General features: G+C 42.1%; 1 protein-coding gene across 11 annotated transcripts in view; it reads right to left on the bottom strand.

Moving 5' to 3' along the window:
* The window catches only part of PTPRS (protein tyrosine phosphatase receptor type S), a 103,696-nt gene that overhangs the window by 21,909 nt on the left and 67,994 nt on the right, over positions 1–13,793 (bottom strand). For 4 of the 11 annotated variants that reach the window (XM_053463650.1, XM_053463668.1, XM_053463654.1 and 1 more), the window contains 9 exons: positions 13,315–13,508; positions 12,947–12,973; positions 3,889–4,006; positions 3,030–3,617; positions 2,327–2,424; positions 1,200–1,453; positions 1,001–1,091; positions 648–863; positions 257–417 (listed from right to left, as the gene is read on the bottom strand). In XM_053463650.1, coding sequence (XP_053319625.1) covers positions 257–417; positions 648–863; positions 1,001–1,091; positions 1,200–1,453; positions 2,327–2,424; positions 3,030–3,617; positions 3,889–4,006; positions 12,947–12,973; positions 13,315–13,508 — 1,747 coding nt within the window. The remainder of the gene's footprint in view (positions 1–256; positions 418–647; positions 864–1,000; positions 1,092–1,199; positions 1,454–2,326; positions 2,425–3,029; positions 3,618–3,888; positions 4,007–12,946; positions 12,974–13,314; positions 13,509–13,793) is intronic. The other 7 variants (XM_053463680.1, XM_053463702.1, XM_053463682.1 and 4 more) reach the window with 2 other exon arrangements.

Below are 13,793 nucleotides of genomic sequence, written 5' to 3'. Positions count from 1 at the left end.
AAAATAAATACCCCCCCCCCCACTTCTCCATGCCCACAAAGATCCAGGTGCTTTATGTGACAGGGACAGATCACAGATACAAGTCCACAAAATGATATATTGCAAAAAAATGTTTTTGTATATGTAGAACAGTCAAGTGCTGCGTCACAACATTATGCTTTATATGTCGGACCTTTTCATACTGCAAAGTTGAATAATAATGTACGAAAATCCTGTGTATCTATTTAAGTGCTAATAAGTACACAAAGAAACTTACTTTTTGTACAGAAGAATGGCAATGACAATGCAGATTATAAACACCACAGCTAGGACTGGCCCAATAACCCAAATTAATCCTTCTTCCCCATCAATTATAGGCTGCGGATCTGGATCATTCAGTTGGATAGAATCGGAATATGGGCTTGCTGCAAACATCCTCTGCATTAAAAAATGAAAGCAAACAAAAATTACTGACTAGCCACGTAAGAACTCCTCTGTCGCAGAAATTAGTAAACAAAATTAGTAGTTGACTGTATCATAGCTTGGTCTACAACTAACAATTCAGCTAAAATGTTACATTTACTTTTTGTCATTAGCTGAAATAGTTGTTTCAGGGTATTATGCCAGGATCAGAGCACAGAATAATGAGAAAAAAAAACACAACTCACCGGTTCAGATCCTTCAAGCATGGCCAATATGAAAAATACGTATCGCTGACCAATTTCTAAGGCTTTGTTCTCAAACCCATCATGGATCTTTTGATCACCTAGAGTAAAGGCCCCTGGTAGAGTTCTAAAACGAGCAGCAATATATGGCTTGGGAAAGTCTATATGCCGCAAATGACGCAAGCTTCGACGATGCAATCTCCCAACACTCTGGACCAACTAAATGTTAAAACAAGGAAATAATTATTGTGTGTACAAAATTACATAATGGAACATACAGAATGCAAAATAATCCATGTCGACACAGAAAAAAAAACAGAAAAGAAACAATTACAATCATCTTCTTTTATGCTAACCTCTTCCAAATCCATCTCTTCAGGGCTACCCAACGGGGGTAGAAAATGTCCACGTGATTTTTTCAGAGGCACCACCACAATGAAATAATTCCTACAACGTAGATAAAAGTACAATATGTTTTTGGACTATAGTCTATGGCAAACTGTGCACTATTGGAACAAATACATTTTAGGGTATTTTTCGTGAACAAAACCTTACCTCACTGCTTCAGATGTCTCGACTTCAGGAAGCTGAACTTGGATACTACCATCCGGTTCTGGTTTTCTGCTCACCACTGGTTTCTGACCCAACATGTTGGGGGCAGTGCGGGCTGCCACAGTTTGCTGAAGACCTCCCATAGTGTTACCACGACTGGTAAGAATGAAGTTGTAATATGTTTTGGGTCTGAGGTTGGTGATCAGCTTCTTTGTTGTCTTTCCATCCACATCCAGAGACTGCATATTGTACTGAATCTAAGAGAACAGATAACAATGCATTAGGCTATTACAATATTGAACAGAGACCCACTGCAGTGATACATACATCTCTTACATATTAACCCCTTAAGACTCAATGTCGGCCAAGGCACGTCAGACACAAATGGTCAGGAAATGACCAATGACGCTCCCGGTACGTTGTTTCATTAAACAAGCTTCTTAGCGTAAACGGTGTTGCTGTAATGCCTCAATGTCGAGGCATTCAGCAACACCAAGTTCGGCATCAAGGGCCATGTCTGCCCCTCCCCGGGTGTCAATGTCTGCCATACACTGTATGGCAGTGGACGCCTGTTTTAAAAGAGTGTCGCTGAAATGCCGCGATAACTAGGCATTCAGGTACACCGAACACTCGCAAGATGGCGGCGTGTTGGGAAAGTTCGTCAGACCCTCTTGAGAACTCTGGCTCCACTTGCGGGTTGAACTTGTGTGGGTGAAGAGAGAAGTACATCTAAACACGAGTACCGCAAAAGTGTTAAAACCGCCTTGGTCCCAAAGGGTACTAAAAACAGCCTGGTTCTTAGGGGGGTTGAACATGGGACACAGAAAGGAGCAGACATGCAAATTTAGTTAATGGCATTTACGTTCAATGGTTTTCATTTAAGTTTCCTATGACGTTTTAGCAGTGACCCACACAGACAACTGAATTACAGAGCTTGGCACTACATTCAACAAAATGTGAAGCATAAACAAGAAGTAATGTAAAATAAAAAATGTACTTTATTACTGCAGCCATCTAAAAGGTGCAAATGAGAAAACAGTAATAGCTGATGGAATGGCTTGATTTGAATGCAATATCCAGCTAATTCTAATGACGCACAGCCATCATGGCAAGCTTTGATCCTTTTTTACCTTGTAAGGCATCAGTGGGTTGTAGTTGTCTGGGAATTCCCAGCTCAGGAGTACGGATGTTTTTGTCACCATTTTGACCTTGAAATTTTTTGGTAAAACTGCGAAGAAAATTTACAATGGAAGAGGGAGAGAAAAGTAGGACCATTAGCTGTTAATGATACCAAATTTCAGATGGACCCAGCATTCTGTAAGGATAAATAGTGCACAGTGTTGTGTGTGACTGGTAAAAGTAAAGATATGTGTTTACATTAAGACCGTATAACTAAGCACCAAACATTGTGAACATCAATTTTAAAACCCAAGAGCCCACACTCTGCTTCATGACTCCAAAAGCAGAAACATTGTTTCACAAAGTCCCACAAAGCTGGACTAGGAACACAAGCAATCTACAAGCTAAGCAGAAGACAAAAAGTTTTTTTTTTTTTTTTTTTGCTTACCAAATAAATAAATAAATAAATAAAACTTGAAAAATGGAGGCTGTCCCACCTGCGATGCCACTGGAGCACCCAGACACTCATGTGAAGTGCCTTAACTAAACGTTAAGAAAGTATAAAAGCACTTACCTGAAGTGACCTTTAGTATAACTCAAAAAAAGTACCATTCCTTTCATTTACAGTCAGGTGAACTGAGCTGTAGGATTCTGTTGCTGGCTTAAGCACCACCAACAGTAAAAGCCAAAGGATGAATGACTGATAAGGCCTACCTTGATCCAGAAGAAAAGTGCGGTACTGGACAGTTGGACTGTACGGCCCAGGACCTTTACTGGTGTGCGCACATATTTTGACTTCGTACACAGTGTTTGGCTTGAGGCTGCTCAGCAAGAATGAGCTTTCTGAGGATGGCAGGTCCAATTCCAGGGGATTTCCTGGAGAGCCAGCAACCCAGTAGGCTATTGTGTATTTAGTGATAACACCATTTCGTTCAGCCAGAACTGGTGGCAGCCAGTTTAACTGTATAGACCCGGATGTGACATTTCCCATGTCAATGATCTGGGGATAACCTTTAGGAACATCTTCTGGTACATTGAACTCCTTTATAGATTCCTCGCCAAAACCCGCCCGGCCCTTGACCGCCAACTTAAAAATGTACTTGGCACCCTTGTGAATATTTGTGGCAGTGTATTGTTTTTCGTGGGCTTCAAACTCTAGAACAGCAAGCAAGTCTATATCTTGGCGTCCAAACTGTAGACGATACCCCAAAATCTGCCCTGCTGAATCACTAGGTACTTCCCACTGGACAAAAAGGCTGCCCTCTGATGTCTGATGCACAGAGAGGTTAGGTTTCCCAGGAACTGAAAATTAATAAAAAAACACATTTTGATATATAAACTGCATTGAAAAGCTACAGACAAAAATAAACAATTCATCCTTATGTCAGTATGTAAGCTTCTCAAATCACATCTGTGATTATTACCCAAATATTAAATTGTGTACTTTAGTACACTAAATAAACGTATATAAGTCTTTATAGATTGTATCACATTAAAGATTTAAAACCAATATCGCCAAAACAATTACACGGGTTGTTTTGCTTGCGTTTATATGTCGTTAGAAACAGCTCACCTGCCCCTTTTGTAGTCACAACCTTTGGTTTGCATCGAGCACCATCACCTTTCATAGTATATGCAGCAACTGTGATTGAATAAGATGTTTCAGGTTGTAGCCCATATATGACCATTTCCTGTTAATTAAAAAGAAAATCATTTTATAGCTATTTTTTCCACTGCTGAATATGTGAAGTTTTAACATCCAAGTATTTTAATGTAACGCCTTAAAAAAAAAAAGCTTACATGCAAAATGCTTAAGAGTAGAATGCATATAAAAACGATATTTACAGCAAGCATCTTTCAGTCGGCTCATACCAGCGGGAAAACAAGTTGCATGCATTTAAATATTGTATTATCAAGGCATTTTCTGTAACATAAAACCTTGTTTTATGTTAAAAAGTTTACTCACAATTTAAGTTACTTAAAGCATTATAGCAGGGGTAGTGCTATTTAATTACATGTATTTCTATAGCGCAGCAGATTCTGTAGCGCCGAGTCAGTAAAGTAAATAAAAAAAACAGGAGGAGGCGGCTCTGCTCTTGTGAGCTTACAATCTAGCTGGTGGTTGAGGGGGAATTGAAACAATAGGAGAAGCAAGGCGCATGAAGCCAGAGTATTTTTGCAAATAGAGACATAGAAACATTGTATTTGCTCAATTACCACCAATAATAGTAATATCAATAATAATATTAATTTAGAAAAAAAGGTGTAAAAAGTTTTACTGATAAATATTAATTCACATGTAACCTGTTTTTTATATTTAATATTTTTTGTTTTTATTACCAACCTGCCCCCTAGGCTTGCCACTCTGACCCAGATATTCCTTATTCACCCTTATATGCCACTCTGCCTCCCTTATATGCCACTCTGCCCCCCAGATATGCCTTATACCCCCTATATGCCACTCTGCCCCCCAGAAATGCCTTACACCCCCTATATGCCACTCTGACCCCCAGACTTGTCCCCCGTGCTCCAGACTCCAGGGTGTCTCTTGAGCACAGCTGGTGTATGTCTGCGCGATGCATGTAGAGATCCTCATCTTCTGCCCGGCACTTCCGCCGGGTTTTCTATGACTGAGCACTGGAAGGTCATGTCACGCCGGCGCTCCGTCATAGAAGCCCCAGAAGTGCCGGCACCAGCACCAGTGAAGACACACAATCACCACCAAATCAAATACTATAGAACACCATTAACAACCCTATGGAGATTGGGCAATAGACTTTCATGGTATTTGGAAAAAACAGTCCAAAACAAAACAAAGAGTCTGACGAACAGTTGTAAACATGTAAAAACATTTGTAGGAAAATCTTTGTTGAAGATTTTTTAGCATCTAAAAACACTTGTTGTAGAACAAATAGTCTTTTTATAAATGTGTGACATAATCATAAAAGAATTGCGTGTCTCCTCCTACACGTTGTTACATTCCAATTACATCTCTGTTGCTTTCTTGTTACTATACCTATGTTCATTCCCAATGTAAACTTCATCACAGTATTATACCCTCCATTTTCAAAAGATGTGTTTTAACTATTCACCCCTAGACCAACGTGTGTTGGCACCTGGAAAACCCTTATTTCCCCAGATATATGCCATTTCTGACATTACTTATTTTGTTGCAGTGAATTAGATTATATATATGAGACAGAGATGAGTCAATGCTACTACAAAAGTCAGGACTTATCTGTGATTTAAAGAGTATTGGTGATTAGTTCTAGTGACCCAGAACACATTTAAATTGTCTAAGCGCATCGTGCGGACCGTCTGCACGATGCGTTGTACCTCTGCCCCCCCCCGGACTTACCGGAGCAGACTCCCGGGTGTCTTGCGGGGCCGGCGGGGGACATCTACGCAATACGGCTATACAACTTCCGGTGCCGGCACATCCAGTGCCAGCACCGGAAGTTGTATTGCGTAGATGTCCCCCGCCGGCCCCGCAAGACACCCGGGAGTCTGCTCCGGTAAGTCGGGGGGGGGGGGGGAAGAGGAGGACAGTGGCAGCATATCTCGGGGGGGGGGGGAAGAGGAGGACAGTGGCAGCATATCTCAGGGGGGGGTGACAGTGGCAGCATATCTCGGGGGGGGGAGGACAGTGGCAGCATATCTCGGGGGGGAGGAGGAGGACAGTGGTAGCATATCTCGGGGGGGGACAGTGGTAGCATACCTCGGGGGGGGGGCAGTGGTAGCATATCTCGGGGGGGGGGAGGACAGTGGTAGCATATCTCGGGGAGGGAGGACAGTGGTAGCATATCTCGGGGGGAGGGACAGTGGTAGCATATCTCGGGGGGGGGACAGTGGTAGCATATCTCGGGGGGGAGGACAGTGGCAGCATATCTCGGGGGGAGGGAGGACAGTGGCAGCATATCTCGGGGGGGGGGACAGAGTGGCAGCATGTTTTTTTGGTGCTTTTTTAAAGAAAAAAACTTTTTCTTTAAAAAAGCACCAAACTTTTAGGGTGCGGCCTATATACAGGGGCGGCCTATATCCGAGCCAATACGGTATATATATATATATCTGTATATATGTGTGTATTTATCAACTTATATGGATATATTAATGTTGCATAATGTGTACTGATACGGATTTGTACAAAATATTTTTTCATGAAAATGTTAAAGGAAAGTTCCAGCCCTATTTTCATGTTAAACACATATTGAATGTCCATTTTGCATGGACAATTCTAGAAAATGACACTTAACTCCCTTCACTGCTTCTAAAAAAAAAAAGGTTGTATTCCTTAGTTTGCTTCTTTTACAGGCTCAGCAGAACCAGTGGATGGTAGCAGCCAAGGGTATGTGTGATGATCTAAACACTCATATTTAGCTAATGTAAATGAAGTTGACTACTGCTTCAGAGGCTTCAATATGTGTACTGCTGTGTATGTGCAAAAACTTTACATACTAAAAAATCCCACTCTTGCCTCTAATGAAACCAGGGAGGAGTTAAATGGAACTTTAGAAACACTGTCTGTATTAATACCAAGGGGGGCTTAGCAGGTATCTAGCACATGTTTAGAAGTTAGAACATCCATTTTAGGAAATGGTTGTAGCCGCAGCCACAATGTATACTCTATTGAACACTGATGTCTTATTTTCTAACTCTAACAACTAATCAATACATACTCAAATTTGTGTGTAATGAATGCATTGCAATCCATGGAAAATAGACACCAACATACATCAATTTAAAAAAAAAAAAAAATAAAGAATGCAACTCATACTACTGTATGTTGTTGTGTTTTAAAAATAGCTGAATTTTACATTCATTACAGTAAATACATAACCTGTTTGTTTATACCAAAAACAGGATTTTTACTTACCAATAAACCCCTCTATCATTTGCCCATACTGCCATCACAGAATGACTCTGCTGTATGTAAAGTTGCCACCTGGATGCACAACAAAATAACTGACTTGATTCCTAACAGGGACAACATTTCTCAAGTGCAAAACCCAATGTGTTTATATTTGTATTGATTATATGTATGCATGTATGTCTAGCTATATATATATATATATATATATATATATATATACATACACATATACACGCACAAAACGCACATATACATACCGTATTGGCTCGAATATAGGCCGCACTTTTTCCCCCCACTTTAAGTCTTTAAAGTGGGGGTGCTGCCTATATTCGGGGTCTAGCGCCCGACGCCCGGGACATGCAGTTCCGGGCGCCGGGCAGGCAGCAGGGTTAGGATACAGATCCCCCGCAGCGGTGCAGGGGACCTGCATCCTACTCTCTGATACGCTCAGACAGCCTCCCCTGCCGGCACTTTCCACGGAGGGAGTGCCGGCACGGGAGACTGTCTAAGCGCATCGCGCAGACGTTCACTGCCTGCAGCGATGCACGCGTAAACAACCTCCGATGCCGGCCCGTCTGTGCTTTAACAATCTCCCACGATGCATTTTACCTCTGCCCCCAAGACTTACCAGAGCAGACTCCCGGGTGTTTTGCGGGGCCGGCGGGGGACATCTACGTAATACGCGTATACAACTTCAGCTGAGACACCCGGGAGTCTGCTCTGGTAAGTCGGGGGGGGGGGGGGAGGACAGAGTGGCAGCATATCGGGGGGGAAGCAGAGTGGCAGCATATCTCGGGGGTGGGGGGGGACAGAGTGGCAGCATATCTATTAAAAAACTTTTTCTTTAAAAAAGCACCAAACTTTTAGGGTGCGGCTTATATTCGGGTGCGGCCTATATCCGAGCCAATACGGTATATATACATACACACATACATATATACACATACACACATATATATATGTATGTGTATATATATATATATATATATATATATATATATATGTATGTATATATATATATATATATATATACACATATATATGTATGTATATATATATATATATATATATATATACACACATACATACATTATATATACACATACATACATACATAAACACACACAAACACAAGCCAGAGACATGTATGGGCATCCAACCAAAATCTTATTGGTAAGTAAAATTATTTATTTCCCCTCATTAAGGTCCTTCTCAATACAGGACAACTTGAGTGCCCCAAAAAAACATAATATAAGACAATAGCCAAACAATTATTATGGCAAACCTGTAAAAACGTTTTTTGAAACCTTAACCCCTATGGACGTACCGGTACATCCTGCCCTTCTTGCAGCGGCAGGGACACATCCCTGCCGCTGCGCAGGAGATCAGGCTGTTTGACAGCCTGCACTCCCCCCTAACAGCAGAAGCCAGCATCGCTGGCTTTCTGCTGCCCGATCTCATGTAACATTTTTAAATGCCGATCACGTATTTTAATATGCACAAAATCGGGCATTCCCTTCCGGGGTTTCTTACTTTCTTCTCTCTGGCCAATCATAATTAATTAATTTGATATATAAAAGTGTGTGGACGCCATTTTAACTTGTCAGGAGCAGCAGATATAGACTGATGAGAGTTGAAAGTGTGAGGCAATGACAGATAGCTTAGCAGAGGTTGAGATTGATACTAGGGCTGCAACTAACGATTATTTTCATAATCGATTAGTTGGCCGATTATTTTGTCGATTAATCGGATAAAAAAAATGAATGTAAATTTTTCATTTATTTAAAATAATTTAATAAACAAATGATGTTAAATACAAACAGCAGAATAAAAAAAAACTTTGATAAAATGTATTTCTTCTCTTTATTTCCCAACCAGCCCCCCCAATTTATGCACATTTGAGACCAGGTTTGCCACGCTGCCTCCCCGACATGCCACGCTGCCTCCCACATATGCCACGCTGCCTCCCACATATACCACTCCACGCTGCCTCCCACATATACCACTCCACGCTGCCTCCCACATATACCACTCCACGCTGCCTCCCACATATACCACTCCACGCTGCGTCCCACATATTCCACTCCACGCTGCCTCCCACATAAACCACTCCACGCTGCCTCCCACATATGCCACTCCACGCTGCCTCCCACATATGCCACTCCACGCTGCCTCCCACATATACCACTCCACGCTGCCTCCCACATATACCACTCCACGCTGCCTCCCACATATGCCACTCCACGCTGCCTCCCACATATGCCACTCTACGCTGCCTCCCACATATACCACTCCACGCTGCCTCCCACATATGCCACTCCACGCTGCCTCCCACATATGCCACTCCACGCTGCCTCCCACATATGCCACTCCACGCTGCCTCCCACATATGCCACTCCACGCTGCCTCCCACACAGCCACTCCACGCTGCCTCCCACATAGCCACTCCATGCTGCCTCCCACATATGCCACTCCTCGCTGCCTCCCACATATGCCACTCCACTGTACCCCCACATATGCCACTCCACGCTGCCTCCCACATAGCCACTCCACGCTGCCTCCCACATATGCCACTCCACGCTGCATCCCACATATGCCACTCCACTCTGCCTCCCACATATACCACTCCACGCTGCCTCCCACATATACCACTCCACGCTGCCTCCCACATATGCCACTCCATGCTGCCTCCCACATATGCCACTCCACGCTGCCTCCCACATATGCCACTCCACGCTGCCTCCCACATATGCCACTCCACGCTGCCTCCCACATATGCCACTCCACTGTACCCCCACATATGCCACTCCACGCTGCCTCCAACATATGCCACTCCACCCCCACATATGCCACTGTGCCTGATACGCCTTATACCCCCTGATACACCACTCCATCCTCCCCAGACATGCTACGCTGCCCTCCCCACATATGCCACTCCACTCTACCCCAGATATGCCACTGTGGCCCCAGATATGCCTTATACATCCTGATACACCACTCCGTCCTCCCCAGACATGCCACACTGCCCTCCCCACATATGCCTTATATAATGTATATGCCTTATACCCCCAGATATGTCTCTCCGTCCTCCCCAGATATGCCTTATACCCCCCCAGATATCTCATAGTCCCCTCATAGAGTCACAGACCTGTTCACAGCACACTGACACCATACTTTAATAAATAAGTACTGGGTTAATCTTCACTGCCCCCAGGATTTAGATTCCCCTTAGTTTGCCCCCCTTTATATCTAACTGCACCTTAAGTTACCTTTATTAAATTAATACTCAGTCCTCATTATTAAATTAACCCTAAACACCCCATTAACCATAACTACCCTTAAATTAACCCTAAACACCCCATCAACCACAGCATCCCCTAAATTAACTCTAAACAACCCATTAACCATAACTGCCCCTAAATTAACCCTAAACACCCCATTAACCACAGCATCCCCTAAATTAACCCTAAAGACCCTGTCAACCACAACAGCCCCTAAATTAACCCTAAACACACCATTAACCACAACTGCCTCAAATTAACCCCAAACACCCCATTAACCGCAGCTGCTCCTAAATTAACCCTAGACACCCCATTAACCATAGCTGCCCCTAAATTAACCCTAAACACCCTATTAACCATAACTGCCCCTAAACACCCCATTAACCATAGCTGCCCCTAAATTAACCCTAAACACCCCATTAACCATAACTGCCCCTAAATTAACCCCCACCTCCCCTAACTTTCAGTAGCCCAAATATTAATTTTATACTTACAGTTAGATGAGTGTCACAGCCATGTGGTTCTGGCCTTCTGGGAGAAGGAAGGGGCGGGGCCAGTTGTCACAGTGATTACAGGGAGGGACTGGTAAGTAGGAGCTGCTGCTGTGAATCAGACTAAACGGATTATATAATGAGGGGTATTTTTCAGAGCGTTTGCTCTGAAAAAACCCTCATTTTATAATCGATAATAATCGATTCAACTAATCGATAACAAAATTCGTTGCCAACGAATTTCATTATCGATTATTATCGATTAGTTGTTGCAGCCCTAATTGATACTCATTGCTCATATGCAATACAGCAAATTAATTAATAAAAGTAATAGTTTACTGCAGAAAAATTACTGATGTGGGTGGAGTGGGGAGGCTCTTGTGTATGTATTTATATACCACTTACAGGGACTGCATCAGATTTTTTACCAATTTGTTTTAGCGCAAAACACAAAATATTTAGTATTATCTTTCTATCTTATCATAGATTACTTTTCATTGAAAAATATCGGTGATCCTGTGCAGTTTAAGAGAGGTACCCATTTATACTACCAGCCAGTCTCATTTCTCATTGTTGTATTATCTTTCTATCACATAATATATTATTTTTCATTGATAAATAAATATAGGTGACAAAACCAGGCATTATAATATGTATAATAAAAATTTGGGAAATTGTGTCCTGCTCCAAGGGGCTGTATCTGCCAGCGCCTGCCTGCTCAGGTGCCCTGCCCTACTAATACTGCTACCCCTCGCACACCCTTCTTATTCTGGGGAATATTGGGGGATCAGATTTGTGATTGGATGTGTCTGTCTGCCAGTGATTGGCCTCTCCTGCTCTGTGCCTCAATGCCCTTCGTCTGGTACATCAATTCTTGCTCTTGTTTCTAATAGATGGGGGGGGGGGGTACCAGTGCCTAATCTGTGCCTTGCTGTAGCTCAATTTCCTTCCTTACTCTGAGGGCTAAATATTTTTCTGATTATAAGAGATCACATAATCAAACTGGTCAAATTTTAGGATAAATTTATTCACATAGCCTGCTGCTGTTGCTAGTCGTCCTGCAGTGCAAAACAGAGTGTGGATCTCTTCCCTAACCTTGGGATGGTGCTACTGTAGCTGAAAGGTTAGACCAGAAGGTGTCGGGGTCCTCCCCCTTTGGGAACACCCCCCAAATATTTTTTCGGAATTATAAAACGCGCCTGAATTTTGTCAGAACCGAATGACCGGGAGACAAAATTCACTATCAGAAAATGAATGCGGCAAAAAAACCCACAAAAATCTTGTCCGAACCGATTTTGCATGCCGTGCACAATTCTATGATGCACATTTGTAAAGATAGGATCTTTCGATGTGACATTACCTTTGAGAGTTTTACTTGTTTATACTGCATATTTGTGTAAATGCCAAAGTCTCTTGATCTCTTGATTTCTGTTATTAACTGAATTTTTCCTTATCAATGTATACAATTTTTGTCTGAGCAATTGGTGTCAAAAAGCAAGCTTACTGTATTTGTCAACCTATTTAATGCTGAAAAGACCAGCCTATAGTGAACTTGCACGGAAAATATCTTAGTTTTGTATTTAGAGTATTACATCACATGCCTGTAGACTATGCACTATATAAAACCACACGCCATATATTTTAACAATGTAATAATAATTTCACGGCGAACCTAAAGTTTTGTCGTAAACCACATTGCCTTATCAAACTGTCGTACAAGACAGATAATGAGGAGGATATACCAACAGGTTACTTTTTTTTAATACCAGTTAATTATAAAAACAATGAAATCCAAAATCATAGTACAGCAAACGCACCCACAGGATTAGTTGAGGAACTTGTTTAAAATTGTGCACACATCCTAGATTAAACAAAAAGTGCAAATACACACATATAGCTATAACTGCATGCTACCAAACATGAGAGCAACCACACACACAGAAATGAAAAAAAAAAACACGCCTTAGTCAACGAGCCAGTGCAACTTACATATTGAGCTGTGTCATCCATTTCCCACTGACAAAGGGAAGCAAATAGAGGAAAGAAGAGTAATAAGAACTGAGGAACATAGTTCAGAGCTAACCTATCATAAGAAAACTAAAAACAAAAAATATCTGCTGTGAGGGATGCAATGAAAAATGCAAACAAAAGGCCTATAAATATGAATAATACGAACACTGAAAAGAATCCCAGCACTCCAAACAGCTTCCAATCCTTAGGTTACTTTATTTAGAGAAAGCAAAACAAAAAAGCAACGTTTCGGCCAAACAGGGCCTTTGTCAGCATTCTAATGGTCACACAGTGGACAGAAATAAATAAAAACCAAACGTGAGGTTCCTTTGTCTGATGTATCTCACCTGAGCATCAGCCAGCATGACATCTTTAATCGAGGGCAGCCCTTTTGCCTCTCCATTCTCCATTCTTACATAATGAACCTGATAACCACGGATCTGTCCATGCTGCCGGTTCTGGATAGGAGAACGCCAAAATACTTTAATAGCGGTTGAGTTCAGTACTTCCACTTCCACTTTTCGTGGTGGAGCACTGGGCACTGAGAAGCAAAAGAAAATGCTTGTTAGAATTAATTTGTCCCAATGTTTTATAGGATGGAAAGGTTCAGAGTTGTTAGCAAATATAAGGGTTAAACAAATTAAAAAGACACTGTGTAATGGGATAAATTAATGCAGTTTTATTCCAAACGTGTGGCGACATTTCAACCGGCTCAGGAGTTTTTATCAAGGCTCGATACAAACTCCTGAGCGGGTTGAAACTGCGCCACAGGTTTGGAATAAAACTGCACTAATTTATCACATTACAGAGCGTCTTTTTAATTTGT

This window comes from Spea bombifrons, chromosome 1 (genome assembly GCF_027358695.1).
Source record: "Spea bombifrons isolate aSpeBom1 chromosome 1, aSpeBom1.2.pri, whole genome shotgun sequence".
NCBI lineage: Eukaryota > Metazoa > Chordata > Amphibia > Anura > Pelobatidae > Spea > Spea bombifrons.
The sequence above is the reverse complement of the archived record's forward strand: the minus strand, read 5'-3'. Positions and strand labels throughout refer to the sequence as shown.